Source organism: Lepisosteus oculatus, chromosome 2, assembly GCF_040954835.1.
Source record: "Lepisosteus oculatus isolate fLepOcu1 chromosome 2, fLepOcu1.hap2, whole genome shotgun sequence".
NCBI lineage: Eukaryota > Metazoa > Chordata > Actinopteri > Semionotiformes > Lepisosteidae > Lepisosteus > Lepisosteus oculatus.
In genome coordinates this window covers 76,684,835-76,712,665 of record NC_090697.1, presented here as the reverse complement: position 1 = coordinate 76,712,665, position 27,831 = coordinate 76,684,835, and the positions used below count along the sequence as shown (strand labels likewise).

Below are 27,831 nucleotides of genomic sequence, written 5' to 3'. Positions count from 1 at the left end.
GACCGCAACGATCTGGGCCTGCAGCTCTGGCTGTGCTGCGTCTCCGGCCTCAGTGACGAGATGTGGAAATATCCCGCCGGACAGGAGAAGCACATGATCCCCTGCTGCCGACACAATTACATCTTCGGCCTACGCAGCAGCAGCACAAGAAGATTGGGACACTTCACAATAGACTTCAGAGTTTCCCGGTGTCATCTTCTTTTTGTAAACAGAAGTGGACACAGGTGCTGACCCAGCCAGGACAGTGACCTGATTCTAACTCTACAAACCCATCACAGCTCAGGATTGTCTGCATTTAAAGAGAGAGGAAAAAACAAACAAACAGGCACACATCACACATCTGGGGGCTGTAGGAGTTTGGAACAAGCCGTCCAGCCATGTTGCTGAACCTGATAACCTGGCTTCTTCCAGGAAACAACTAGATGAGATCTGCTAATCAGGACAGCATTTACACAAAGAGTTGTCTCATGTTCTCATGTCCAAGACACCTGCGTGTGAAAAGCCGTCCCTCAGGAAGAAAGAGAAGCCACTCAGTCCTTTGCTCAGCAGTGCTGAGGCTGCACATCCCTCACCCCTCCCTCTTTCGGGAAGACGTACAGTGCAACCTGCCTGCCTTCGCTCTTCCAAGCTGTGTCCTTGGTCACTCTGCTGCCCCCCTCTTCCTCAATCTTTTCAACAACCTGCCCCCCCCCCATCGGTGATTTTTAAACTACCTGTAGGTCCGGCTGGTATGAAAAAGGGAATCGGAGAAAAACAATCGAAACGATGATTGCAGGAGTCACACTAATGGTGGATAAGGAAGTCATGCGGGCTCGAAAGAGTCACAGTATGAGCAATTCTCTTTAGGGCTTCTACCAGCAGGGCTGACTGTGGGAGTATCTGCACCCTGCAGGGCCAGAGGGAGAGGTCCAGTCTGTCTGTCCCCACCTGCGCTCACCAGTGTCCACGTTTACTTGTACCCCTGCCGAACCTCTCACCACAGGATAAGCCAGGAATTCCACCCGGACACAGAGAGGGGTTAAAAGTCAACCGAAAGGGCTACAGCACGTCAGCATCTGCCTTCTCCTGTGCTGCAGCCATCAGCACACAATACCACACAGGTCAATACTCGGATACAACAGCACAACACAGGGGCCACTGGCAGGCAAGGTCAGGAGCAACTGCAGCTCGTGATACAGTGTTTGTAGTGTCTCATCTCCCTGATTGATCTCCCCATTTCTACACTCGGACACGCGATGAAAACTAAACGAGAACGAGTCTGCAAACTCTGGATGAAAAAAAGATCAGTTTCACAGACACATTACTTTGGCCATTGACGGTTATATTGCTTCAAAGAAGGCAGACGGGGAACTCCACAGTCTGGCCCAAATACAACAGGCATGACGTGACGATGGAGCAGACCATCTGAGCTACTGCTGAGCCCTGTCCACTACAGGCCCGCCTGAGGCAGAGCCCAGAGCCGGACACAGCCCGTCTTCCACACACTGAACAAGCAATGCAAGGGCTAACATACAGCAGGAAACACCACTGACTATCCTGAACGTCTGTGCCCTGGGGAGGCCTTGAGTGCCAAACGAATCCTGACAAGTGCAGGTCAGCTCCATTCCCTGCTTACTGGTGCTGCATACACCCCCTCACCTCAGAGACGCTCATTTTAAAAGGGCAGGGCTCCAGTAGTGTGGCTTGACTGGAGTTTCAATGATACACCGAGATGGTCTGGGGTGTGTAAAGAGGCAGGGGAGCCCCAATGTGCACTGAGAGAAAGACAAACCCCCTCCCTCAATTCTCCCTAAGGCTAAGCCCCTCCAGACACCCCCATAATCACAGAGCAGCCCCCCCAGAGCTCAGTACCATCCTTTAAAACATCAAACAGAAATGCCATCATCACTGCCAAGAGAGAAACAAAAATCCTGTTGCAATGGCATCAAATTAACTTTTTTTTTTCTTTAAAACATACAACCAGACATGAAAGTACAACACTCCTCATCAGAAGTCTTCTAATGAGAAGAACATAAAAAATTATATTCTCGGATCTTCACATCATGTTGTTGGGAGTCTCCCACTGTTTCCGCTGTGGATAAGATCAGGGGCACTGTGTCCCAGGTGGACCCTGCACGCCTCCCCTCAGAGGTGCCCCCACAGTCATGAAGGTGCAACACCCAGGACTGTGTCAAAACCCCACTGGCATCTGTTCCCTGCAGTTCACCACTAGTGCATGACCCTGGCACCCCACTGGACTGAGCCCCACAGTGATGGGGTTCCACACCACGTCAGACACATGACGGCTACTGTCTGCTTCACAAGCTGCTGGGGGGGCCCCACATCTTTACACTTATATAGTGCCTTTCTGGACACTCCACTCAAAGCGCTTTACAGGTAATGAGGAATCCTACTACCGCCACCAATGTGCAGCCCCCAAATGGAGAATCTGCCAGTGGGCTCCCCACACACCAGCTCTCAGAGGGGGGGGGAGAACAGAGTGATGAAGCCAGTTCAGAGATGGGGGTTATTAGGAGGCCATGGTTGGCAAAGGCCAATGGGAAATTTGGCCAGGACACTGGGATTACACCCCTGCTCCTTTCCAAAATCCCTGGGAGAAGGTGCTCAGGGAGGAGAGTCAGGTCAAATTGGAGAGACAGCCCCAGTCTTTCTGCAGGAGACACAGGGGGAGTATAGGAAGACAGGAGAGAGTGAGGAAAGAAGTGAGCATTTAGAGGGAGAGTGGCGCCTGTCCCCCAAACTCCCCTTCACATCTCTCAACCTCACCTCAAAGGACACATGGGATGAGCCAACTGCCCCCACCGAAACCACCCCACATGTCAGTCTGGGCACCCCCAAAAAGCACCACAACGCTTCTTGAAAAAAAAAAAACAATGAAAGTATCCGATGTGAATGTGATGTATCCCCAGAAGACGAACAGGGCGTCTCTCCCTGGTTCTCCCCTTGTCTTCACGGTTCTCCCCCGTCTCAGTAGAGCAGGCTCTGTCTTCGGGGCTTGCCGTCCACTGCAAACAGACAGGAGAGGACTGTGTCAAGTGCAGCACAGGAGCGGTGCTGGTCTGCACGACGACAGAGACAAGATGGAGAGGACATGCACACAGCTCACAGACAGCACGCTCGGCGCCCCCTGATTCCTCCCTACAGTGTATTCACATCTCGTTTATTCTTCAGTGCGATTTAAATCTGTACTGATTTACACAGCTGGGTATTTACCGTGAGCAATTAGAGTGAGGTGCCCTGCTTAAGGGCACAACAGCTGTGCCCCCAAGTAGGATTTGAACCCATAAAGCTTCAGTTACGAGTCCAGGGCCCTCACTACAACATCGCATTGTTCTGCCCAAGAACAATTCTCAGTGAGTGCAGTCTATAGATCAGGTGTTCGGTGGGGCAGTCCTACAGAACGGGGTAAAGTGGAAACAGTGCAAGACCGCGTGCACACCACACATGGATTCACAAAACCAAAGCGAGCGCCAAACACACACCACCAATCAAAGAGGAGAAAAACAAGCAGGAAGAGTTCTGTTACCCGGGCAGGAGCCACTGCAGTCAATGAGGATGTGGGATTAGGACTAGCACAGCACATGCTCAGGGGCAGCTTCAATCTGACTGGCTGGCTGGAAACACTCAGTGTCAGTGGAGGAGACTATTACATGGAGGCGGCAGTGGGGGAGGGGGTTGGGGGGGGGAGTGGCAAGAGAAATAAAACATAAGAAAAGGAAGATAATATGTTAAAAGATGGCAATTGCAAGCCAAGGCCTGGGCAGGACAGAAAGATGGAAAAAAAAATCACTGATATTCATCTCTAACCAGCCCAAACAGGGCCTTAACTTCCCCCATTTAACCCTCATGTTAGTTTAGCCCACATCTGTCGCACTTCAATTCAGCTAATGAACATTTAGGGGAATTTCAGCCCTGTCTGTGGGGTAATCTGTGGGTCTAAGGAAGTCGCTGCGGGCTCTGCCTGCTGAAGAGATGTAGTCTGGGCCGGGCCCGGTTACGGTCTCTAGGCCCGGTTGTCCGAGTTGTTATGAATGTGGCTTTTTGATCGACTCCTTGGAGGATACGGCTGACGTGAGCCAAACGCAGACTAGCTGACACTGAGCACCTGGGCCTTTCCCCAGCCAGCTCCCCTGAAACACCTCCCCCCCCCCCCAGCGGCGTCCAGCCTATGCCCACGGCTGCTGCCCTCTCTCCCCTCGCCACCACAGACGCTCTCCCGGCCAGCCCCATGCTCCTGCAGCTTTCCAGCCAGCGGGAATAAGCTCTAAGACAGCTCCTTTGCTTGCTCTGGGGTCTTTCCTGTGCTACAGCTCAGCTGCAGTTTGGCGAACAGTTAACCTCACGGCCCGTCAGTCTGCCGTTTCCACCCTGAGCCCCAGCCCCCGCGTCCCAGGGCTGGTTGCAGAGCTCCTGCATCAGCACGTGCTGCATAATCCCCAGCGGCTAAGCATGTGAATTCAGCAACGCCTGCCCGTGTCCTGCAGGTGTGAGGACTGGAGGACTGCAGGGGACGCTGCCCACAGCCAGGTCTGAGTCCAGTGGCGGGGACGGGAGGAGGGAAGGGATGGCGGGGTCAGGTCAGGCATGAGCCAGCGGCGTGAGGGGGGGGCAGCCGTGCCAAGATGCCCATCTCTGTACCTGAGTCAGAACTCTGCATCCTCCACACACACTGTCAGCGCTGCTGGGGGATGAGGGCAGGCAGGGAGGCAGAGGGAGAAGGAAGGAGTGAGGGAATTAGGGAGGGAGGAGAAGATCAGGATGGGAGTGTCGAGATGGGACGGTGGTGAGAACGCAGGCCCTACGGTTTTCTCAATTCGGCACAGACACACCCTGGCGGCACTTTACAACCCTTTCACTGCTGCTGCTGCTGCTGCGACCGTGGTAACAGTGGCCACAGCGCCAGCAGCGCTGAAGGGCAGAGCCACCGGGTCAGGAATGGCAGAGAACGAACAGCAGTGGCAGCAGGAGGTGCAGAAATCAGTACCAGCCGTATAACGGCACATAAGTACCAAGAATGCTAACTTGATTAGCACTTATAGCAGCGGTTAGTGGCGTTTAGGGCTAGATAAGATCAATTACAGAAGAAGAGAGCTCGGCCCATCTAGGCTCTTTGATAGTCAGCAGATCTCGTCCAGCTGTGCCGGGAAGGAAGCCAGGTTATCGGCTTCAACAACACGGCTGGGGAGCTCGTACCAGACAGACGGTCGCCCAGTGCAGGGCTGTACCCAGGACTCTGAAATGAAGAGTCTCGTGCTCCACTCACTGAGCTAGTGCTGCAGCAGAGGTGGCTCCAGGAGTCCCTACTAGTAACCAGCAGAGCTAGGAGCTGCGGAGTACAGCAGCAAGACAGAAACAGCAGCAGTGATAGAAGTAACACCTGTGGTAGTCGCAGCAGCAGTAGTACTGCAACTAAATCAGTGTATACTGTACCCAGAGATAGTCTTTTCTTAAACCAGTATTACATTTAGTACAGCAAGTACTATATAATGTCCGGTGCTGCCATGTGAACACTAGATACCATATGCATCACCAATTGTCGTCTTCAAGCTGTACTGAATGAGGTTAAAGGGTGCAGTGATCCTGGACTACCTCACTTTTTCTGGAGTATTGACTCTCTCATGAGATACACTGTCGGGATCATTTTCTCCAGTGTTAAACTTGACTTCATGTCTTAACCACAATTATACTGGAATGTTTCTAGCAGGCATCTGGTTCACCCTGACAGGCTCTTCGGCTCTATTAGGAGGACAGCTGGGGGAAAAAAAAACTCTCCTTTTTACAGAATGTGACGGGTCTGTATTTTTGCACACTGGCGATAGAGCTCACAATGGTAGAAGGTGTTCTGTCCAGACAGACGGAGACAGACAGACGGAAAGAGACCCACCCCAGCTCACCTGACTCAGGCAGGGAGCTCATCCTCATTCCAGGCTCCCTCTCCAGCTGGATCTCCTTTAGTGCAAATATAGAAGTAGCTGAGAGAGAGACAGAGGCACAGAATGAGATCCTGACTTCGCCACCCTTCCCATTAATAAAATCATCAACACCAGCAATAAAAAAAATACATTTAAGAAAAAACAGTCAAAACCTCCACTTTGAAATATCGAATCTCTAAATCAAACATAGAAGACACCACAACACTTTCAGGAGAAGCTCAGTGAATATACTGCAATGCTGGATTGTCCCACAATGTCCTGCCCTGCACTGCTCTGAGCTGACTGTTCTAATGCGCTGCTCTGCACTCCCCTGCGTTTTGATGCACTGCCCTGTGCTGCCCTGTGTTTGGATGAACTACTGTGTGGTGCCGTATGCTGCCCTGCGCTGTGATACGCTGCGATGTGCTACCCTGTGCTTTGACATGCTGCCCTTATGTTTTGACGCGCTGCCCTTGGCCGTGACGTGCTGCACTTTTGTTTTGATGCGCTGCCCTGTGCTGTGATTTACTATGATGCGCTGCCCTGTGCTGTGATGCGCTGCCCTGTGCTGTGATGTGCTGTGATGCGCTGCCCTGTGCTGTGATGTGCTGCCCTGTGCTGTGATGTGCTGCCCTGTGCTGTGATGCGCTGTGATGCGCTGCCCTGTGCTGTGATGCGCTGTGATGCGCTGCCCTGTGCTGTGATGTGCTATGATGCGCTGCCCTGTGCTGTGATGTGCTATGATACGCTGCCCTGTGCTGCGATGTGCTATGATGCGCTGCCCTGTGCTGCGATGTGCTATGATGCGCTGCCCTGGGCTGCGATGCGCTATGATGCGCTGCCCTGGGCTGCGATGCGCTATGATGCGCTGCCCTGGGCTGCGATGCGCTATGATGCGCTGCCCTGGGCTGCGATGCGCTATGATGCGCTGCCCTGGGCTGCGATGCGCTGACACACTCACTGTCAGGCAGGTTGACCACTCTCTCCCCCAGGCTGTGAAAGTAGGGCTGCCTCATGGCTTCATCTGCTGAAATTCGCTTCCTGCCCTCGAACTGAAACATAAAAAATCATCATAATTCACAACTAAATCAATTCAGATTGATCACAGAGCTAACCGCTGCGGCAACAGCCTATTCCTATGCAAGGTTATTCATAAGAAAAGTAAATTCTGAGCCTCATACAGAAGGAAACAGCAGCTAAATGCAGGCATTTACAGGCACCATATTCCAGACCGCTTTACACCTCATTTATGCTTTTCCAGGTAAGCAGTTATGGGTGCAGGAAACCTATTCACAGCAGGAGAACAGAGTTCATGAAGAAAGTGTTAGACGTGTTAGTGGTGCATCTGCATCTCACCTGCAGCAGTTTAGAGAGCAGCTCCACTCCATCACTGTCCAGTCTGAGAGACAGAAAGAGAGCGGTCAGAACACCTGTCCACCCACCCCAGATGCATGGTACAGCCACCTTTTGTGTAAATGAGACCTGCAGCTGCTGTGCTCCTCGGGTCTGCGGCTGCGCAGCTGTGTAAATGAGACCTGCAGCAGCAGCTACTGTGCGCCTCGGGTCTGCGCCTGCAGAGTTGTGTGGCTGTAGGCTGTGGCTGCGCAGCTCTGCACCTGGGGCCTGCGGCTGCGCAGCTGTGAGGGCTGTGGCGAATGCAGCTGTGTACCTGGGGGTGTGGCTGTGCAGGTTGTCGGCTCTGTAGCGGGGGTAGTTGAAGGAAATGAAGTCCTCATTGGAGCCGATACCAGGCCAGGTCTCTTCAGTGGGCGTACCTAGAACAAGGAAGGACAGAGACAGACATGCAGCACACGCAGTGGAGAGCTCAGAGAGGGTGAATACTGACTGCTGAGCAACACAGAGTGTAATCACTCCTTACACTTCCTGTATACAGCACTTTTCTGGACACTCCACTCAAAGCGCCCTACAGGTAAAGGGGACTCCCCTCCACCACCATCACCAATGTGAAATTGTGGGGAGGAGAACAGAGTGATGAAGCCAATTCATAGATGGAGATTATTAGGAGGTCAAGATTGGTTAAGGCCAGGACACCACGGTAATACTCCTTGTTTTTTGGAGAAGAGTACAGTGCAGTATAGTTTCCCCATCACTGTACTGGGGCATTAGGACCCACACAGACCGCAGGGTGAGCGCCCCCTGCTGGCCCCACTAACACCTCTTCCAGCAGCAGCCTTAGTTTTTCCCAGGAGGTCTCCCCTCCAGGTACTGGCCAGGCTCCCACTGCTGAGCTCCAGACTATACAGAAGAAAAGCGGCACGAGACCGAGGAGGGAGGGGGTCAGGAGAGGCGGGGAGGTGTTACCGAGCAGCTTGAAGATGAAGTGCAGTTCCTCTTCAACAGTAGAGCCTGGAAACAGCGGCCGTCCAGTGGACATCTCATAGAAGATGCACCCCACACCCCTGAGGGGACGGAGAGGGAGAGGCGTTCACACCACACTGGCATGTGAGTGGTCACATCAGCTCGCAGCACTATCATAGAGACGCAGTCTGATCGTGTTCTACCACTGACCACTTGTCTATCTGTGTGGAGTGGTCAGCGGTGTTATATTGACCACACGTCTATCTGTGTGGAGTGGTCAGCGGTGTTATATTGACCACACGTCTATCTGTGTGGAGTGGTCAGCGGTGTTATATTGACCACACGTCTATCTGTGTGGAGTGGTCAGCGGTGTTATATTGACCACACGTCTATCTGTGTGGAGTGGTCAGCGGTGTTATATTGACCACACGTCTATCTGTGTGGAGTGGTCAGCGGTGTTATATTGATCACACGTCTATCTGTGTGGAGTGGTCAGCGGTGTTATATTGACCACACGTCTATCTGTGTGGAGTGCTCAGCGATGGTATACTGACCACATGTCTGTGTTGAGTGCTCAGCGGTGGTATACTGACCACATGTCTGTGTTGAGTGCTCAGCGGTGGTATACTGACCACATGTCTGTGTTGAGTGCTCAGCGGTGGTATACTGACCACATGTCTGTGTTGAGTGCTCAGCGGTGGTATACTGACCACATGTCTGTGTTGAGTGCTCAGCGGTGGTATACTGACCACATGTCTGTGTTGAGTGCTCAGCGGTGGTATACTGACCACATGTCTATCTGTGTGGAGTAGTCAGTGGAGCCCAGCAGGATGTCAGGAGGCCGGTACCACAGGGTCACCACCTCGTTCGAGTAGGTCTTGGTGGGGATGGACTTGGCCCGGGCCAGACCTGGACAAACAGACAAACTGGGGGTCAGTCTCAGCGGGATGCTCTGCAGGTGACCCACACTGATCCAGGGACGGAGAGAGCGTGAGGGAACGAGGCCACTGACCGAAATCCGCCAGCTTGAGCTCGCCCCTCTCGTTGATGAGCAGGTTCTGGGGTTTGAGGTCTCTGTGCAGCACCTTCCTGCTGTGGCAGTAAGCCAGTCCCCGCAGCAGCTGGAACAGAAAGAGCTGAGGGGAGGGGGACAGAGTCATGGCTCGGACCTTTCAAAAGCCCCTCCGCTAACCTTTAAAAATCCAGCAAAACCATCATGCATGGAAGTCAAAAGAATCCAAACGCATCACTGTCAATACTGCCGCCCAGCTGCAGTTTGAAAAGAAATCTCTCCAGGTCATATTTCCTCGGAGTTTGGTATGCATTTTAGTTGAAAGACAACATACAAGGGTTCTGCTGAGGCTACACCGTCCAAACCTCCCCGAGTCAGGCTAGACACCCCCAGAGAGAGATGAGACTGATGACCGACGGCTGGATTGCAGTCAGTTCTGTTAAGATTATAGTCCGTTTTTTCGAGCTCAGCTCTGTTTTCAGCTAACTGCTGAAGGACAGAGCTGAACAAACCAAAAAACTAACAAGTGAATATGAGAACTTAGACTTAACTTGCAGTAACGTAAATATTTGCAAGCAATTGTTGCCAGCGATGAAAAAAAAAAATCCAACACACCCTAAGTCAACGGAAGGCGAGCACAGGTGTGGGGAGGCCTCACCTTGACGTTGTGCATGTGGATACAGTTCCCACAGTCGTCCAGGTACTGCTTCAGGTCCTTGTCCTGGGAAAAAGAGGTCGAGACAGCGCTTTCAGAATTCCAGCTCCAGCCCTAGCAGCGCTAGTGCCCACGTCCCAGTGGGCCAGTGTGTGTGTGTGTCCCAGTGGGCCAGCATGTGTGTCTCTCCCAGTGGGCCAGAGTGTGTGTGTGTCCCAGTGGGCCAGCATGAGTGTCTCTCCCAGTGGGCCAGTGTGTGTGCCCGTGTGTGTGTGTCCCTCCCAGTGGGCCAGCGTGTGTGTCTCTCCCAGTGGGCCAGCGTGTGTGTGTGTGTGTCCCAGTGGGCCGGTGCGTGTAAGAGACTCACCAGGTACTCGAAGACCAGAGTCAGGGATTTCTGGGTGTGGATAATGTCATGGAGAGTCACGATGTTGGCGTGCTTTAGGTCCTTCAGGAGAGACACTGGACAAACACAATTTTTCAGTCATTAACAAACTGAACAAAATTACATTGCCTTTGGTTTGAAAAAATGCCCTGAAACCACAAAAACTTTAAAAAAGAGCAGCAAAAACCTCTCTCATATGCAGCTGATCTATGAGTCCTGCTGTCTCTAGTCTCATGCTGTCCTGAGTGTATATGGTTGTACTCAGTTTGTTCTGCTGCTGGAACCTGATAATACATCTTGTATTTCCGATATATATATATATTTCTGATGATATATTAGCATATTATACTACGTTAATATGTAGTATTAACTACATATTAACGCTCCTGTGTGTTGTACTGGTCTGCACTGCGCTCCTGTGTGTTGTACTATTTATTGTAGTAATCTGGGGGAGAGGTAATGCATTACTACAGACACGACACAGAGCACTGTAACGGATTACTTTTTTCAATACTGTTACTGACCTGTGGTTCAGATTAAAAAGCAATCGTTTACAGGAGACATTTAACTCCGAGCTGGTGGTGCAGCACGGTACTGCTCTCACCTTCTCTGATGGCCGTGCAGGGCGCCCCTTCCTCGTGCTCCAGCCTGATCTCCTTCAGGGCCACCAGGTTGTCAGTCAGCTTGCTGCGACCTTTGTACACTGTGGCGTAGGTTCCCTGCGGGGCACAGCACGCCGGCACCGTTACCCATCGCCCCTCACGGCCAGCCTAGCACTCGCACTGTATGACACATCTGAAGAGGCTACACAACTTTTCATTTTTCAGCATGAAATTAATTCATGCTTGCTCTTCTGCAGCTCTCAGACCGATGCTGCTCCCCTCAGACACACCTTATCACACAAACAAACACACTGACACACAGACTGACACTGACTAGAGTCACACTCTGACACACAGACTGACACTGACTAGAGTCACGCCCTGACACACAGACTGACACTGACTAGAGTCACACTCTGACACACAGGGACACTAACTAGAGTCACACTCTGACACACAGGGACACTAACTAGAGTCACGCCCTGACACACAGACTGACACTGACTACAGTCACGCCCTGACACACAGGGACACTGACTAGAGTCACGCCCTGACACACAGGGACACTGACTAGAGTCACGCCCTGACACACAGACTGACACTGACTAGAGTCACGCCCTGACACACAGACTGACACTGACTAGAGTCACGCCCTGACACACAGGGACACTGACTAGAGTCACGCCCTGACACACAGACTGACACTGACTAGAGTCACACTCTGACACACAGGGACACTAACTAGAGTCACACTCTGACACACAGGGACACTAACTAGAGTCACGCCCTGACACACAGACTGACACTGACTAGAGTCACACTCTGACACACAGGGACACTGACACACAGAGACTGTCCATACCTCTCCCAGTTTGTCCAGCTTCACATAGGTCTCCAATTTCCCAAAACCAATCTCAGACTGCAGAAGGAAACAAACAGGATATGAGAACATCAGTCTTTCATGTTAAAACTACAGACATCATTACTGTTATTAGAATAGTGAAATTTAGAGGGGGCTTTAAGCTTCTTCTGCTCAGCTTAGTATAAGGCACTGACTAGCCCTTATACCAGCTCCAGGTTACCTTAATGATCTATTAAATAAGTGTGATACAGCTGTTAATGATCATAAAAGTGTCACAGCTGCGTCTGACTTCAGTACTGTCACAATGCCAGGAGTGAGTCTGCATCTATTTCTGCCCATGATCTCTTAACTGACTCCCTTAACAGGCTTGCAGGCCCATCAGGTTTAGACACTCAAACTTTGAGTCTAAAATGAGTGGTCAGCTCAGCCAGTAGAGCATCAGACCTTTGATCATGGTCACAGGTTCAAAACTCAAGTGGGGCACAGCTGTTGTACCAAGCAAGGTACTGTACTACACTTTGCTCCAGTAAATTATCCAGCTGTGCAAGTGAATGGGTGCTCCCCATTCTAGCACTGTAAATAGGAAGTTGTTTCTCAGTAATTCTTAAATGAATTACATTTTAAAATATAAATTAAGCTCAGTCAACAGAGATGGCCAAAAAGAAAACCGAACGTTCCTTAACTCCAATTCAAGCAATCTGAGTCAACTGAAGTCTCACCATACTGTGTGTTTGGCTTAGTGTAATGGTGTAGGTGGGTTTCCAGTACATGAGACTGACTATCTGTAAACTTAGCTGATGCAGCAATTTTTACAACAATCCATTTATCACAAATTCACTGTTTCAAGAGTTATCCAGAGAGGCCTGTTTGCTTTGGAAAAAGGGGGAGTTTGTATGTCTTAACAAAACAACCCATTTACCAGTACCCCGGCTTGCATGCTTCTTCCTAACACAAATGCTTGTGTAAAATGTCCTGAGCCTCCTGCACTGTGCTAGGCCTCAGACCAGGCGGTGTGACAGAGGAAGGGGGAGAGAGGGAAGTGGACTCGGGGAGGGCACTGCACCAGAGAGACCCTCCTCAGCCGGCGGCTCAGGGGCTTGTCGAAAGGAGGGCTGTTCAGGGAGAACTTCTCCAGGTACCCGTCCGGCAGCCGGATATCCGCTGGGAGAGACAGGCGTTTATTGATGTCCTGAAAGACACAGAGGGGACCGACGCTGGATCACCAACCTACAGCCTTGTGAGCAGGACACGTCCACGCTGCACAGCCTGACAGGGAGACGCCTGAAGCTGCAAGCCCCACGTATGAGGAGAAGGAGAAGACTGCACCACCAGAAGGATGCTGTGAGTATGTCAGTGTAGGTGCACCAGAGTGTCCATGTGGATGTTCATTAACAGTCTGTGAGCGATACCGGCGCACTGGCGTGTCTGAGTGTGAGTGACACCAGTGCATCAGAGTGTCTCAGTGTGAGCGATACCCGTGCGCTGGCGTGTCTGAGTGTGAGCGATACTGGCGTGTCCCAGTGTGAGCGATACCCGCGCGCCAGCGTGTCCCAGTGTGAGCGATACCGTGTGGCAGAGCGCACTGTACCTCAGTAGAGATTTTGCGAGCAGGGTTGTTCCTCAGCCTGACTCTGACTGGACTGTGCACCTCATCCGAGGACGTCCCCGAGGCCTGGTCACTCTCTCCATCCGAGCCCATCTTCACATCCTCGTGGACGATTTCTGTGCACACGCGCACCAGGGGAGAGGATAGGTCAGCCCTTCTCTTCCACACTGAACACCCAAGGTGCTGTCGGCTGCTAGTCACACTCGCCCCAGCTCCTCCCACAAGCTCTCCCACTCTCTCTCTCACACACACACACCCCTCCTCACTTCCATTACCTCACTCCCTCCCCCTCCCACCTTCCCTCCTCGCCTCCCAGCTCCTCCTCCCTCTCCCAGCTCAGTGTGTGCCCAGTGACAGCGGCAGCCGAGGGGGCTGAAGCCGACTCCCCCACCTTCTCCTTTCAGCGCTCCCTCCCTCCCCTCTCCGTCAGTAAGTACCCAGGCGCGTGTTGCGGTTGAGATAGGAGCTGAGGCTGCGGGCCAGGCTGTGCGGTCTGCGCAGGGCGGAGCTGTATGACTGCAGGAGGGAGTGCATGCTGAGGGAACTTCCTGTCCGCACACTGCCCCTCACACCGCCCCTCACACTGCCCCTCACAAACATGGCCTCTGACACAGGGACAGGAAGGAGGGAGAGAAAGGGGTGATGGAAAGAGAAGACAGGGAGGGAGGAGGAGGAAGAGGAGGAGAGAGGGGTGGCCGCAATGGAGGGAGGAAAAGCAGCGCATGGGGGGAAATGCAGAAGGAGGAGGAGAGCAGGAGGGAGAGGTGTGGAGGAGAGCAGGGGGGGACAAAGTGAGAGAGAGAGGAAGGGAGGATTAAAAAAGAGAGAAGACAAGAGCGGGGAAGAAGGGAAGAGGAGGAGGAGGAGAGAAACAAAACCAGCAGGAAAATTTAAATTATAATAGAGAAACAAAAAATAAAACAGCTGGAAAGAAACACGTCTGGTTCTTGCAAACGTATTTTTTTCCCCGAAAAGGAAAAAACAACAAAAACTAACTTTATAACTGAAAATCTGCAGGTGTCAAAGAAAAAGACAATGAGGTCAAACCAGAGCAGCCTGAAAGCCATGCAGAAGAGTCAGGCTGTGGACAGAGCTGGAAGCAGGAGTCACGTGTCTACCCCACTCAAGACACCCCCGTGGGCCCTGTCCACACCACTCAGGGCTGCCTGGAGTCTACCCCACTCAAGACACCCCCGTGGGCCTTGTCCACACCACTCAGGGCTGCCTGGAGTCTACCCCACTCAAGACACCCCCGTGGGCCCTGTCCACACCACTCAGGGCTGCCTGGAGTCTACCCCACTCAAAACACCCCCGTGGGCCTTGTCCACACCACTCAGGGCTGCCCAGAGGTCCAGCGGTCCAGAGGTGCCCAGGCCTGTCGCTGGAGAGCCGCAGTGCAGCAGGGTAACCATGACATCCTCAATCTCTCAAAAGCCACATGACCATTTAACTGGGAACTGTTAAGTGGGCTAATTGCTTAATTAAGATGCTGTGGATCTGAAATCAAATGTGTTTCATCCCTCAGATGAAACAGAGCTGCTTTAATTAAACAGATTCCTTGACCAATTATCTACACATGTTCTGAATGGGCCGTTTAGGGTGACCTGTAACATTGGCCTGGGGCTCTCCAGGACCAGGGCTGTACCGCAGCGGTCTCGTTATTTCATCAACTGTCAGTGCGATGCAGTGTCTCTCCACCAGTGAGCATCAGTGCGATACAGTATCTCTCTACCAGTGAGCGTCAGTGCGATGCAGTGTCTTTCCATCAGTGAGCGTCAGTGCGATGCAGTGTCTCTCCATCAGTGAGCGTCAGTGCGATGCAGTGTCTCGGTCTATCAGTGAGCGTCAGTGCGATGCAGTGTCTCGGTCTATCAGTGAGCGTCAGTGCGATGCAGTGTCTCGGTCTATCAGTGAGCGTCAGTGCGATGCAGTGTCTCTCCATCAGTGAGCGTCAGTGCGATGCAGTGTCTCTCCATCAGTGAGCGTCAGTGCGATGCAGTGTCTCTCTACCAGTGAGCGTCAGTGCGATGCAGTGTCTCTCCATCAGTGAGCGTCAGTGCGATGCAGTGTCTTTCCATCAGTGAGCGTCAGTGCGATGCAGTGTCTTTCCATCAGTGAGCGTCAGTGCGATGCAGTGTCTCTCCATCAGTGAGCGTCAGTGCGATGCAGTGTCTCGGTCTATCAGTGAGCGTCAGTGCGATGCAGTGTCTCGGTCTATCAGTGAGCGTCAGTGCGATGCAGTGTCTCTCCATCAGTGAGCGTCAGTGTGATGCAGTGTCTCTCCATCAGTGAGCGTCAGTGCGATGCAGTGTCTTTCCATCAGTGAGCGTCAGTGCGATGCAGTGTCTTTCCATCAGTGAGCGTCAGTGCGATGCAGTGTCTCTCCATCAGTGAGCGTCAGTGCGATGCAGTGTCTCGGTCTATCAGTGAGCGTCAGTGCGATGCAGTGTCTCGGTCTATCAGTGAGCGTCAGTGCGATGCAGTGTCTCTCCATCAGTGAGCGTCAGTGCGATGCAGTGTCTCTCCATCAGTGAGCGTCAGTGCGATGCAGTGTCTCTCCATCAGTGAGCGTCAGTGCGATGCAGTGTCTCTCTACCAGTGAGCGTCAGTGCGATGCAGTGTCTCTCCATCAGTGAGCGTCAGTGCGATGCAGTGTCTTTCCATCAGTGAGCGTCAGTGCGATGCAGTGTCTCTCCATCAGTGAGCGTCAGTGCGATGCAGTGTCTCTCCATCAGTGAGCGTCAGTGCGATGCAGTGTCTCGGTCTATCAGTGAGCGTCAGTGCGATGCAGTGTCTCGGTCTATCAGTGAGCGTCAGTGCGATGCAGTGTCTCGGTCTATCAGTGAGCGTCAGTGCGATGCAGTGTCTCTCCATCAGTGAGCGTCAGTGTGATGCAGTGTCTCTCCATCAGTGAGCGTCAGTGCGATGCAGTGTCTCGGTCTATCAGTGAGCGTCAGTGCGATGCAGTGTCTCGGTCTATCAGTGAGCGTCAGTGCGATGCAGTGTCTCTCCATCAGTGAGCGTCAGTGTGATGCAGTGTCTCTCCATCAGTGAGCGTCAGTGCGATGCAGTGTCTCGGTCTATCAGTGAGCGTCAGTGCGATGCAGTGTCTCGGTCTATCAGTGAGCGTCAGTGCGATGCAGTGTCTCTCCATCAGTGAGCGTCAGTGCGATGCAGTGTCTCTCCATCAGTGAGCGTCAGTGCGATGCAGTGTCTCTCCATCAGTGAGCGTCAGTGCGATGCAGTGTCTCTCCATCAGTGAGCGTCAGTGCGATGCAGTGTCTCTCCATCAGTGAGCGTCAGTGCGATGCAGTGTCTCTCTACCAGTGAGCGTCAGTGCGATGCAGTGTCTCTCCATCAGTGAGCGTCAGTGCGATGCAGTGTCTCTCCATCAGTGAGCGTCAGTGCGATGCAGTGTCTCTCCATCAGTGAGCGTCAGTGCGATGCAGTGTCTCTCCATCAGTGAGCGTCAGTGCGATGCAGTGTCTCTCCATCAGTGAGCGTCAGTGCGATGCAGTGTCTCGGTCTATCAGTGAGCGTCAGTGCGATGCAGTGTCTCGGTCTATCAGTGAGCGTCAGTGCGATGCAGTGTCTCTCCATCAGTGAGCGTCAGTGTGATGCAGTGTCTCTCCATCAGTGAGCGTCAGTGCAATGCAGTGTCTCGGTCTATCAGTGAGCGTCAGTGCGATGCAGTGTCTCGGTCTATCAGTGAGCGTCAGTGCGATGCAGTGTCTCTCCATCAGTGAGCGTCAGTGTGATGCAGTGTCTCTCCATCAGTGAGCGTCAGTGTGATGCAGTGTCTCTCCATCAGTGAGCGTCAGTGCGATGCAGTGTCTCAGTCCAGTGCCTCTCTGCAGGATGTCGGGGACAGTCGGTGGGTCTCAGGGAGGACTGCTGTACCACTATCGCTGTTGGCCGTGTCCTGGCTGCTGCCGATGGTCTCCGTCAGGCTCTTGTCCCCAGTGTGACCCCCCCTCAGCGTGAGGGAGAGCTGCCTCTTGATCTTCCTCATGCGGTCCATCAGGGGGGGCAGGGGGGGGCGGGTGGAAGGGGCTGGGGGGGCAGCCACCGTCCTGTGTGCCTGCAAGGACAGACAGAGAGCTGTGAGCCTTCAGGCACACGCATGTACAGAGCAACACTCACGGCCTGTCCCACGCGGGCCCACACACAGACAACCCCGAGACAAACCGTGATGTGACCAGCACAGCGTGGACTCTGGAGTGAAGACAAACCACACAGCCATGGCATGAAATAGGCTGCAATCAAACCCAGGACCCCAGAGCAGTGAGTCAGCAGTGCTAACCAACAGTCCATGCCATCAGATGGCATTTTATGTAGTTAGATTTTCAAAAGATTTTAGATAAAATATCCTCATAAAATATTCTTCAATTTCAGGCAGCAGGCTTTCAGGGAAATGTGTGCTGCAACTGAGAAGTAGTTAATAGAGAACTCAGCATAAAGGTAAGGGCTGGACAGTCAAACTGGGGTGATGCTATTAGTGGACCATCCCTGGGGTCTCCGCCAGGATCACTGCTCTTCCTACTTTCTGTAAGTGATCTAGATTCTATTGAAGTTTGCAGAGGATACCCAACGAGAAGGGCTAAACGCTGTCAAAGCAGCAAAGAAAATTCAAAAGGATAAAACCCCAGGCTGGCCAACACCTGGCAGATGGCCTTTAATGATGACACCCATCGTTCCACCGTAAGGATGTATACAGGTGCTGCGTCTAAGTGAGGAACGGCAGGTGTGTGGGTTCATTTCCATTTGCTTTTGATGTTAAAGGACTCTAAGAGTTCAATCATTCTCCCACTGCAATAACAGGGTTTCATACTCAAGCAGCTCTGTGTCCAAACAGCATGTTGTGTGTTAAAATAATTGTTACCGTTTGTTGATTTTACTACAGACCTTTTGAGTTAATTTACAGGATTTGAATTATATCACAGCAGCTTCATCACACACAGACTCTTCCTAACCTGTCTTCAGTCTGAGCTGCTGCCTGGCAAGGAAGCTGTGTGAGAAGAGCATTGCTGCGCTGCTGCTTCCTGGTGTCCACTGTCACCTGACTGACCAGCAGGTGCTTTAATCCAACATGGACTCCTTTACAAGAGCCCCTGCTTATAAACCCCCCAGAGCTCTCTCCTTCTCTGCCTCTTGCCTCTCTCTCACTCTCCCCTTTGCCCATCACTCTCTTCTGTCCCCTCCTCCCCCGCACCCTCTTGCTCTCCTGTCGTCCGTTCCCCTCTCCCCCCCCAGCGCCCCCCCACACCCCCGTCCCAGCGGAGTGCAGCTCCGCCGCAGGAATGTCTGTGTATCTTAGCGATGGGTCAACAAACACAGACAGGGAGCCTGACAGGGCAGCACTGCCGCTCACTGGGAGCGCTGGCAACCGAAAGGGAGAACGGATCTCGCCTGTTCCCAAACTGGGGAGCTGGGGAAGATACTGGGCATCCGCGGCGGCAGTTCGGGGGGAGCCGAGGCAGACCGAGCTGCAGCAGCTGTCTGATCGCGCTCACAGAGCGGCCTGTGCTGAGGATCTGTCACCACCGCGCCACTGCTCGGAATGTCAGTGGTTATTATTAACACCGATGGAAATAACTCCACCGGTCAACAGCGGCGCAGTCCATCTCAGGTTTTACAATTGTGGGCTCGGATACAAATTACAGTGGTGAAATAATGATAATAATAATAAACTTTATTTTATATAGCGCCTTTAAAGGTGGCTTCTCAAAGCGCTTTACAGGATGACAATAACAATAAATAAGAAGACTACAACAATAAATAAGAAGATTTCACAAGATAGGAGACAATTATAATTACAACAATACAACAATAACAATAGAGGAGACCGTGGAAGGTGGTACTAAGAAGAGTAGAGGGGTGAAGAATGGAACCAGTTCAGTAAAGGCTTTTCTGAAAAGGAGGGTTTTGAGTCTGGATTTGAAGGAGTTTAGAGAAGGTGACTCTCTAATATCCTTGGGCAAAGAGTTCCAGAGCTTGGGGGCATAGCGGGAGAAGGCCCTGTCGCCCATACAATGTAGACGGGCTTGGGGGACGGTAAGGAGGGCAGAATTTGAAGAGCGGAGGTTGCGAGGTGGGGAGTAGGGCGATGAAAGTTCAGACAGGTTCAGACAGAAATCAGAAGAAAAAAAAAACCCATCTCACCACAAAGCAGCGAGTTCACTCATTTGAGAGCCCAGGTTCCCGTGCTGCCGTCTCTGTTCCCATACATTTACACCGTTTGAGACAGAGGTTCTGTAACCTGGTATCTCAGATTAATTCATTCTGTGCATCATCTTAATGCCTGCAGGCTGGGGTGAATCAGTGATTCACATTCATTCCCCTTCAGAACAGCTCCCATTACCAGTCTCAGTACCAAGGGCAGCTCAAAATCACTTAAGATGACCACAGTCGGCACTGGTTCAATCAATATTCAACACAACAGTCTGTGAAGCTACACCTTCGGCCAGCATGCCTGAGCACACTGGGTACAGATGAGGGCAGTGCCCAGCCCGTCGCCATCATCTGCTTGTCACCAGTTTACCGATCCCAGGACCCAGTCATGACTCTTCCCCAACACCCCCCCGTCTGGGACTCGGCCTGACTGGGCCGTTTGTCCCACCCTCCCACTGCCCTCCTGCGGTCAGGGCTGGACTGTCCTGTGAAGATGTCCTTTTTCCTTGTATCACTGGGAGAGGCTTCGCCTAAGAGTGCAGCACAGACCAGAGTCTCTTCCCGTTCCTCAGTTATGAACCTGAAGCTCCACCCCAGCACCCCCTAATTCAACAGGCGAACCGGTGAGTCAGGACATCGCAGAGTGATTGGCAGTGAGAAACAGCTGGCTCTCCGCGGGTGAGACCAATAAAGAAGCAGAGGAGAAAAGCCCCTCATTCCTGCTGACAAACAAGGCCCTGCCTGAAGCACTGCACAAAATGCAATACTTTGTATTGACTATGCACTTGCACTGCAGTACTTTGTACTGCACTTTGTACTGCAAAGGAAAAAGAAGAGTGCTACGTTCTGGGTCCACTGTAGCACTGTGTGTGTGGAGTCTGCACGTTCCTGCCAGGTTCACAAGGGTCGCCTCCAGCTGCTCCAGGTTCCTCTCTCCTGCTGCCTTCAACATTCTGCCCAGGTGTGCTGGTGTCTAAGTGCTGAACTGCACCTGTGTGTGTGTGCTCTGTGATAGGGCTGGGCTCCAGCAGGAATGAGCCCCTTTCTGATAACAGCTGGATGGAAGAATCCCAATGCAACAGTTACAGAACCAGGGTTCAAATACGCAAAACACAGCACAGGGCAGCAAAGGTCTGTCTGTTTATACAGATTCAGAATTAACCACCTTCGCTCATTTCAACTCGGTTCAATTATCAGAGTGGGCAGCTGCTGTTTTTATGAAATTGCTTGACCTTAGCTCAGAATTTCTCTTACAGAACACCACTACTCAATCAATACAGCTATCCGCATTCCATTTAAAATATAGTTACATTAACATTTAGACTGTAGCATTTGTATCAGGCATCACCATATTTTCTAACAATATTTTCTACTGGGTTTTCAATATTTGTTTATTCATTATTAATGAATAGTCAATTACTTTCCACGCTAGTGTCTGCATATTTGTTCTTTCTAAGTCCTAATAAAAGTAAATGAGATAAACGTGTCTGTTTAAACACTCACATCTCTGTTGAAACGTCCTGCTTTACCATGCACTTGGCTTGGGCATGTCTGTTTGGGTATGAAAAAACGGACTATTTTCTCATAACAAAACCGGCTCTGCACATACCCCCAGAGAGAGACTGGCTCACGTGAGATGGGGGACCGATGGGAGTTTATACTTGCAGAAAGCAACCAGAACAGGAAGACTGTTGACGGCAGGGTGTGCCCACACACACGTATACAACTGAGACACCAGCTGACCTAGCCAGCACGTCTCTGGGAGTCTGGAACAAACTGCAGCACCTAGAGGGAGCCCACACAGAGGAGCACAGCATGCAGACTCCACGCAGAAGGAAAGGGTCCTGGGGGGGAGAGGGGGAGAGGCGAGCGCTCAGCTCGGGAAAGACCGGAAGAGGAGGGGACAGGAATGAGAGAGCAGAATGACAGAGAAGCAGGGAGGGTGTCCTGGGGGGACCGTGCTCCACTACAGCGGCAGACTGACGCATCACTGCACATGCTTCTAAACCCCGGAGAACACACGGCGACTGCTCAACACTCCCTCTCCCAGCCCCTGCTGCACACCGGCCCCTCACGCTACAGCATCACAGCGCTCAGTAGCTCAGTGCTGGTGACGAGGCGCACTGTGTGTTCAGTAGCTCAGTATTAACGCCAGGCTCCACAGCGCTCAGTAGCTCAGTGCTGGTGACGAGGCGCACTGTGTGTTCAGTAGCTCACTATTAACGCCAGGCTGCACAGCGCTCAGTAGCTCAGTGCTGGTGACGAGGCGCACTGTGTGTTCAGTAGCTCACTATTAACGCCAGGCTCCACAGCGCTCAGTAGCTCAGTGCTGGTGACGAGGCGCACTGTGTGTTCAGTAGCTCACTATTAACGTCAGGCTGCACAGCGCTCAGTAGCTCAGTGCTGGTGACGAGGCGCACTGTGTGTTCAGTAGCTCACTATTAACGCCAGGCTGCACAGCACTCAGTAGCTCAGTGCTGGTGACGAGGCGCACTGTGTGTTCAGTAGCTCAGTATTAACGCCAGGCTGCACAGAGCTCAGTAGCTTAGTGCTGATGTAGTGTGTATCCTACACTGAAGCAGGAGCCGAGACTCAGGAAAAGCTGCCAAGTCTTCTGTAACAAAGGGCCCATTTATCACAGTGAGTTTTGGCTGAGTGCTCCCAACTTGAGAGAGGAGAGAGGGGTGACTCTTCATCTGCGAGTGCGTGCTCCCACAGGCTGTTTAAACCACCCCCAAACCCAATGGGAACTCCTCTCCTGGGCTCTATACATCACCTCAATATAAACAGCAAAAAAGTTAAACAGTAAATAATTCTCCCTCTCTGCCTGTCACTGGGAGAGACCACATGCCTGCTGGCACATCAGTGAACACGGTTACATAACTGTGCTGCAGAGCTCCAGGCCAGCCAGCGCTGTCCATCTGCATCCCTCACTCTCTCCATCTGTCCGCCCCTCTCCCGCGCTCGGGCCTGGTCTCTCTGACACCCCACCCCCTCGCTCAGGAGCCGTGTAGGCGAGGAAGTACGTTTAGAGCCTATACCAGGAGGCCTTTAACTTTACACAAAGGGTTGTAGGGGTCTGGAACGAGCCGCCCAGCCATGTCGTTGAAGCCGATACCCCCCCCGGCCGGATTTCGAGCGACGGCCAGACTGTGTACAATGCTGGTCACCGCGGTATGGACAAGATATTGCTGTCTGAAGCAACCGAGCACATCCCAGGGGCCAAAAGGGAGTAGCCTATCAGGCTGAATCTAGTCTTATACGGAGGACTCCATCATGAAACGAAATGGAAGTGTATTTCAAAATAAGAACAGAAGGAGCCCCTTTAAACTACCGGTTTTTCAGGCTGGAGGAGACCCTCAGTTCAATCAGCTTCTAACTCCACAGGGCCAGACAGACCTCAGAGCCTCCTCCCACTTGGAAACCTTTCTTATGTTGTATGACCTTGCGTTCCTAACCCCTGCCTCACTTTCATCGCTCCGTTCTCAGAACCTGTCCGGTACCGGCCCGGTAGAGCACGGGTCGTGGCGCAGAGACGACCAAGGCAGGTCCGCGGGTCAGAACCAGCCCCGAGCCGCCAGGGCAGCTGGAACCTTCGATGACCCCAGAACAGAAGTCCGGTGTAACCTGATGCCCAGACGGGGCTGGGCCAACACAAAAGCCCGAGTGAGAGAAAGCTAAAAACCCTTCCTGCGGTGTTGAGAGCCGAGGCTGCCTCTTGCAACATGAGACCTGGAGCTCTCGGAAACGAAACACAGCCCTGCAGGGCCACCGGGGGCATCTCTCGCCTCCAGAAGAGCTCGCCCCACCCCCCCGAGCTCCACACCCAGCCTCTGCCCTCGTTCCTGTCCCGTTCACACAGCCCCCTTCTCTACACGGCTCGGGTTCCCACAGGTCTGCGGCTCGAGGGCTACAGGATCGCGTTTGTCTGAAACCCTCTCACCCCTCCCCTGTACTGCGCTGCAAAAAAAAAATGTTAAACAAGAAAATGTTTAACATGTCGGTGAAAGGTCAGAGCCTGGGCTGAGGGAAGCAGGGGTCACGCCAGAGGTCAAAGTTCACATTCTTGGAATGCATGAAGGCTTGGTTTTGGGCTGCTTTAGTTTGGCGTTGTCTGAAGCCCCGTTTGCACACTATTAACGTGGATCACGCGGAGTCTGTCAGGGCAGTGCGACCACAGTCTGACTGCGGGGTTAAAAAGTCAAAGGTCGAATGTCAGGGAGAGTTTGCGAAAAGGCTTTCAACTTTTTTTTAAAATTTTAAAAGACAGATTCAGCCCTATTTTGTTGTGACAGGCCAATTGGCATACTTAAAGAACAGTCCCATTAGAACAGGGGCTACAGTCCCAGTACAGCAGACCAGTTCTGTAACAACAGGGGCTACAGTCCCAGTACAGCGGACCAGTTCTGTTACAACAGGGGCTACAGTCCCAGTACAGCAGAACAGTTTCAATACAACACTGACTATGAAAGGAAACCTCACATCAGTTAGGACATGCTCAGATTGACATTCAGGCTCCTGTGTCCACAGGACTGCACCAGTCCCTCTCCTTAAATCCCCACTCTCTGTTCCAGGCTCTCCCCCCGACCCTCTGTCTCCCTCTCTCCTGAGGAATTAGGGAATGAAGCAGCAGGACGGAGCAGCTGTTATGCCACACTGTCCCTCTCAAACCCTGGCTGGCGTGCAGTATGAACAGCAGGCATTCAAACTAATCGGCAGCGCTGGGGATCAACAGCAAGGGGCCTTCATCTGAGACACATGCCCTCACACACAGCAGATTCTGCCACAGGCCTTTCACACCTGCGACCTCAGCTTTCCGCCTGATGACGTCACGGTCACCCGGTTGACCTCGCGCCCCAGTACGTCTCACTGCCCGCGTCCGGCTTCGCAGAGGCACAGCAGCTCAAATAGGGGGTCTGTCCAGCCTGAGGGGTAGACCCCCGCGTCAGGGAGCTTGTGTGTGCGTGAGATCAAACCAAGCACAAAACGGAGCACACTCCAACACCAGCTTTTTATCAGGCCAGGTCGGGATGCACAGCCGAGCAATGGTGGGAATTCTCTTCGCAGGCCCGCCCGAGCGGCAGACGGCACTGGTGAATTCCGGCACGCAAGAGCCGGCCTTGTGGTTCCGACTTCTTCGAAGCCATGGGTACCGAGCGTTTCCCCGACCGCGGGCACGGCGCACAGCTGTCTCCACCTGTCCCGTGGCCAAAGCCCAGCTAGCCCCCCCTGGGGTGACCCGCCAGGCCCACGACCCTCGGACCAGCGCCAGACACAAAGCACCCCGGGGCTCTGAATGCCCACCTCCTCCAGCACCCCAGGGCTCTGAATGGCGGAAACACCAGCTCTCACCCTCCTCTTCCTCTTCCTCAGGCCAAAGGCAGAGCCCAGAGAGAGATCCTTCCAGCTCCAAAGATCAGGGGAAGCTGACTAACGAATACAATCACATCATCCCTCTTTTTTTAAAAACAGAAAGCGTGTCCAATTCCTCTTCCTCCCGGGTGCCTGGTGATCCCGGGACAGCCCCGCTGGGGCAGGGGGGGGGGCAGGGGTGGGAGCGAGGCACCCTCTCCTCGTGACTGACCCCATCCCCGCCAGCGGAGCTGCAGCGTCTCGTCCGGTCTCGTGCCCGAAGACGTCTCCATGACGACGCTGCCCTCGGGGGGCACGGGCCAAGGTCACGTCACCGCCTCCCCGGGGCTGGGGCCCGCGACCCCTCAGAGCCCCGAGCCCCGGAACCACGGCGCCTGGACGGCGTCACGCAGCGGCACCCCGCGCGCCCGCACACACGCGCTGGACCCGTGACGGCACCCCACGCCCGTGGGCATCGCAGACAGGAGCGCTGCGGGCTGGAGGCGCTGTGACAGACGTGCTCGCCTGCCCTGAAAGAGCAGCCGTACCGCAAACCTTAATACGCAATAACGACATTAGTTCCCAAAGTGCCATCCTAAAAGAGCTATTCATTCCGGCTTCACGACGCGCTGTCATGAGTTAAACACGCAAGACAGTCGTAACGCACGGCCCTGTACACCTCTCCGCCGGGGACCAGCCTCACAGTCCGTCTCGCACCTGCAGCCCCCGCTCTCCGGAAACCGAGCCACGCGCGTCGCGAGCCCCGGCGGCCAGCCTCGCGCGGTCCACGCGAAACCGTCCAGCCCGGGCGCGTGCGCCGCCGCCGCCGCTGCTGCTGCTGCACCGGCCCGGAATGCGTGCGAGCGGTCCTCGAGAGGGGGGGGGGGGGGGGGATTGCGAGCTCGTGCAGGTTAAAGACCCCCACCCCCCCACTCGGGGTATCCCTCCGGCCCTGGGTTCCAGCCACAGGAAAAGGGGGGGCGAGAGATCTCGCTAAACTCCGGACCCCGAGACCACGACCCACGACTACCCGCTGTGTCTTTGACAAACGCACCCCGCCGACCCCCCCCAGTCACCCCAAGTCCGTTTGAACACACGAACATCGCCGTCCCTGCGCAGCCCCGCCGGCCCCTGTGCGGTAACAGCCGAACGACGAGGCGGACGGACAGGTTCTCCTCACCAGCCCGAGCCCGGGCGTCCGGAACCGGGCCGAGCCCAGACTGCGGCACACGGCACCGGCCACGTTTCAGCCCTGCCGCTATCAATAGAGGGGTGGGGGGGGTTATAAATCACGGCACTTGTATGACGTCATTATTATCCCCATGAAACAGTGGTCCAGCGCGCTGCGGAGACTCGGAGACCCCCGGACCTGCCTCCGCCGACCCCCCGGCACGGAAATAACCGCCGCGGGCGCGCAGGAATGCGGTGTTATAATTAGCCCGCCAGCAGTCGGCGGCAGGTATGCGGGCGATTCCGTTACTTGGGAGCCGACGCGGAAAACACCTCATCCTGCGGGACCTCGCCGTGGAAAGCGGGGCAGCAGGAGGCTGACAGAGCCTCTGCCCAGCCCCGCCGTCCAGCTGCCCCGTGCACAAACACGGGGGCAAATCCGCGCCCGCAGACCCTCCCACCGCCCGCAGAGAGAGAGAGGGAGAGAGGGAGAGATCTTACCCCGCCGCGGGACGTCTGCTGCCCTGGCTGCACGGTCTCAGTAATGTCCCCGGGCCGCTGGCAGCTCCCAGTAGTCTTCAGCCATGGTCCGGCAGGCTCCGACAGGACGCGGATATCCCCCCGACCTCCGGCAGCTCCCGAGCCGCTGGTGTTTTTCGCGAACTGCGGCACAGCTGGTTTTCTGTTCTACCCCCTTTCCCTAAATCCTGGGAGCGGAGGGGGGAGACGGGAACAGCCGCGAGTCACAAAAACCTGGACTGAAACACGCACAGGGGGGGGCGGGGCTGCTCTCGTACACCCCGACCGAAATATTCCACGCCGTGCCTCACGTCCCGGGCTGCTGCGCTCCACCGATTTTCCCGTTTTGATATCACCGCTCACAACCCCGTGCCCGGCTTGTAACTCGCCGATCACTGTGAGGTTTTCTAACCCCCCCCCATCCCCAGACTGACACGTCCCCTCCCCCTCCTCTCCTCGTCGGTGCCCGGCGATGGTACGGCCCGAATTCCATTCAGAGAAACCAGGGACGTACCATCTGGTGAGGGCGCAGAGGGGGAGGGGGGCGGTCGCGTCACTGGAGAATGGTGGAACAGCCTCGTAATAATCTGCGTCACAGACGTGAGGATCCCGAACCCCGGTCTGGTGGATTAGGAGCCGGGGTCATACCGAGCGATTTCACGTGTCCAGAAAACAGGGGGCCAGAACCCGAGTTCTGTAGTCCCCCAAACCTCCTCTCCAAGCCCATAAGTAAAAATTTCGGGGGCTCCCCTTCTGACGGAGAGCGAATTTTGCGCTGTACGTCAAGACCCGGAGTTTAAACAGAGACGGCTTGAAATGGGAAACAAAATAGAATTTCATGCGTAAATCAGACCTAGACTCACGGCAGATGCGGACTAGGATGGTTGTTGGGTTTTTTTTTGCACTGTTACGGCGATGGCTTATCTAAGGAATCGTGGTAGCGAGATGCGCGACAGTCTCCCTACATATTTCACACCGCGAAACTCCGTCACTTGAAGATGCACACCGGCAGTCCGAGCTATTCCGAGTTCATACTGACCACACTGTCGTTACTCCCCAGGATTTGGCCTTCAGCTCAACACCCGTCCTCCTTAAAGATGATCGGAACCTGTTCTAATACCGAAGAGAGAAACCTGGTGATCTCGTTAATCACCAATAAGGATGCCTTCACTTGCGATTCGGAACCGAGCACATCGAAAGATCCGTTGCCTCAGCTCGGAAAGGGTTTACAACACACCGCTAAGGCCATTAAAAACAAAAACTCGT

The 27,831-nt window shown here is 53.6% G+C and overlaps 1 protein-coding gene and 1 long non-coding RNA gene across 11 annotated transcripts; one reads left to right on the top strand and one right to left on the bottom strand.

Moving 5' to 3' along the window:
- Positions 1 to 1,300: 1,300 nt before the first annotated feature.
- Positions 1,301 to 27,831, bottom strand: cdk16 (cyclin dependent kinase 16). Of its 10 annotated transcripts, none has more exons than XM_069184297.1 (18): positions 27,605 to 27,831; positions 26,548 to 26,753; positions 17,254 to 17,434; positions 13,791 to 13,958; positions 13,336 to 13,469; positions 12,811 to 12,936; positions 11,748 to 11,804; positions 10,888 to 11,002; positions 10,266 to 10,360; positions 9,902 to 9,964; positions 9,244 to 9,367; positions 9,020 to 9,140; positions 8,235 to 8,332; positions 7,582 to 7,687; positions 7,269 to 7,311; positions 6,874 to 6,964; positions 5,885 to 5,972; positions 1,301 to 3,005 (listed from the first exon to the last, which is right to left on the bottom strand). In XM_069184297.1, the coding sequence occupies exons 3-18, from the start codon at positions 17,372 to 17,374 to the stop codon at positions 2,768 to 2,770; spliced, it is 1,788 nt and encodes a 595-aa protein (XP_069040398.1). In that variant the 5' UTR covers positions 17,375 to 17,434; positions 26,548 to 26,753; positions 27,605 to 27,831; the 3' UTR covers positions 1,301 to 2,767. The 10 variants fall into 10 exon arrangements, with proteins under 10 accessions (XP_069040398.1, XP_069040404.1, XP_069040397.1 ...); XM_069184303.1 differs by lacking the exon at positions 27,605 to 27,831 and adding an exon at positions 4,639 to 4,678 and having other exon boundaries at positions 26,548 to 27,000; XM_069184309.1 differs by lacking the exon at positions 27,605 to 27,831 and adding an exon at positions 3,527 to 3,643 and having other exon boundaries at positions 2,915 to 3,005; positions 5,895 to 5,972; positions 26,548 to 27,000.
- Positions 8,287 to 14,214, top strand: LOC138225145 (uncharacterized). The gene is made up of 2 exons (XR_011183718.1): positions 8,287 to 8,375; positions 12,743 to 14,214. It is a non-coding gene; the product is annotated as an uncharacterized lncRNA (long non-coding RNA).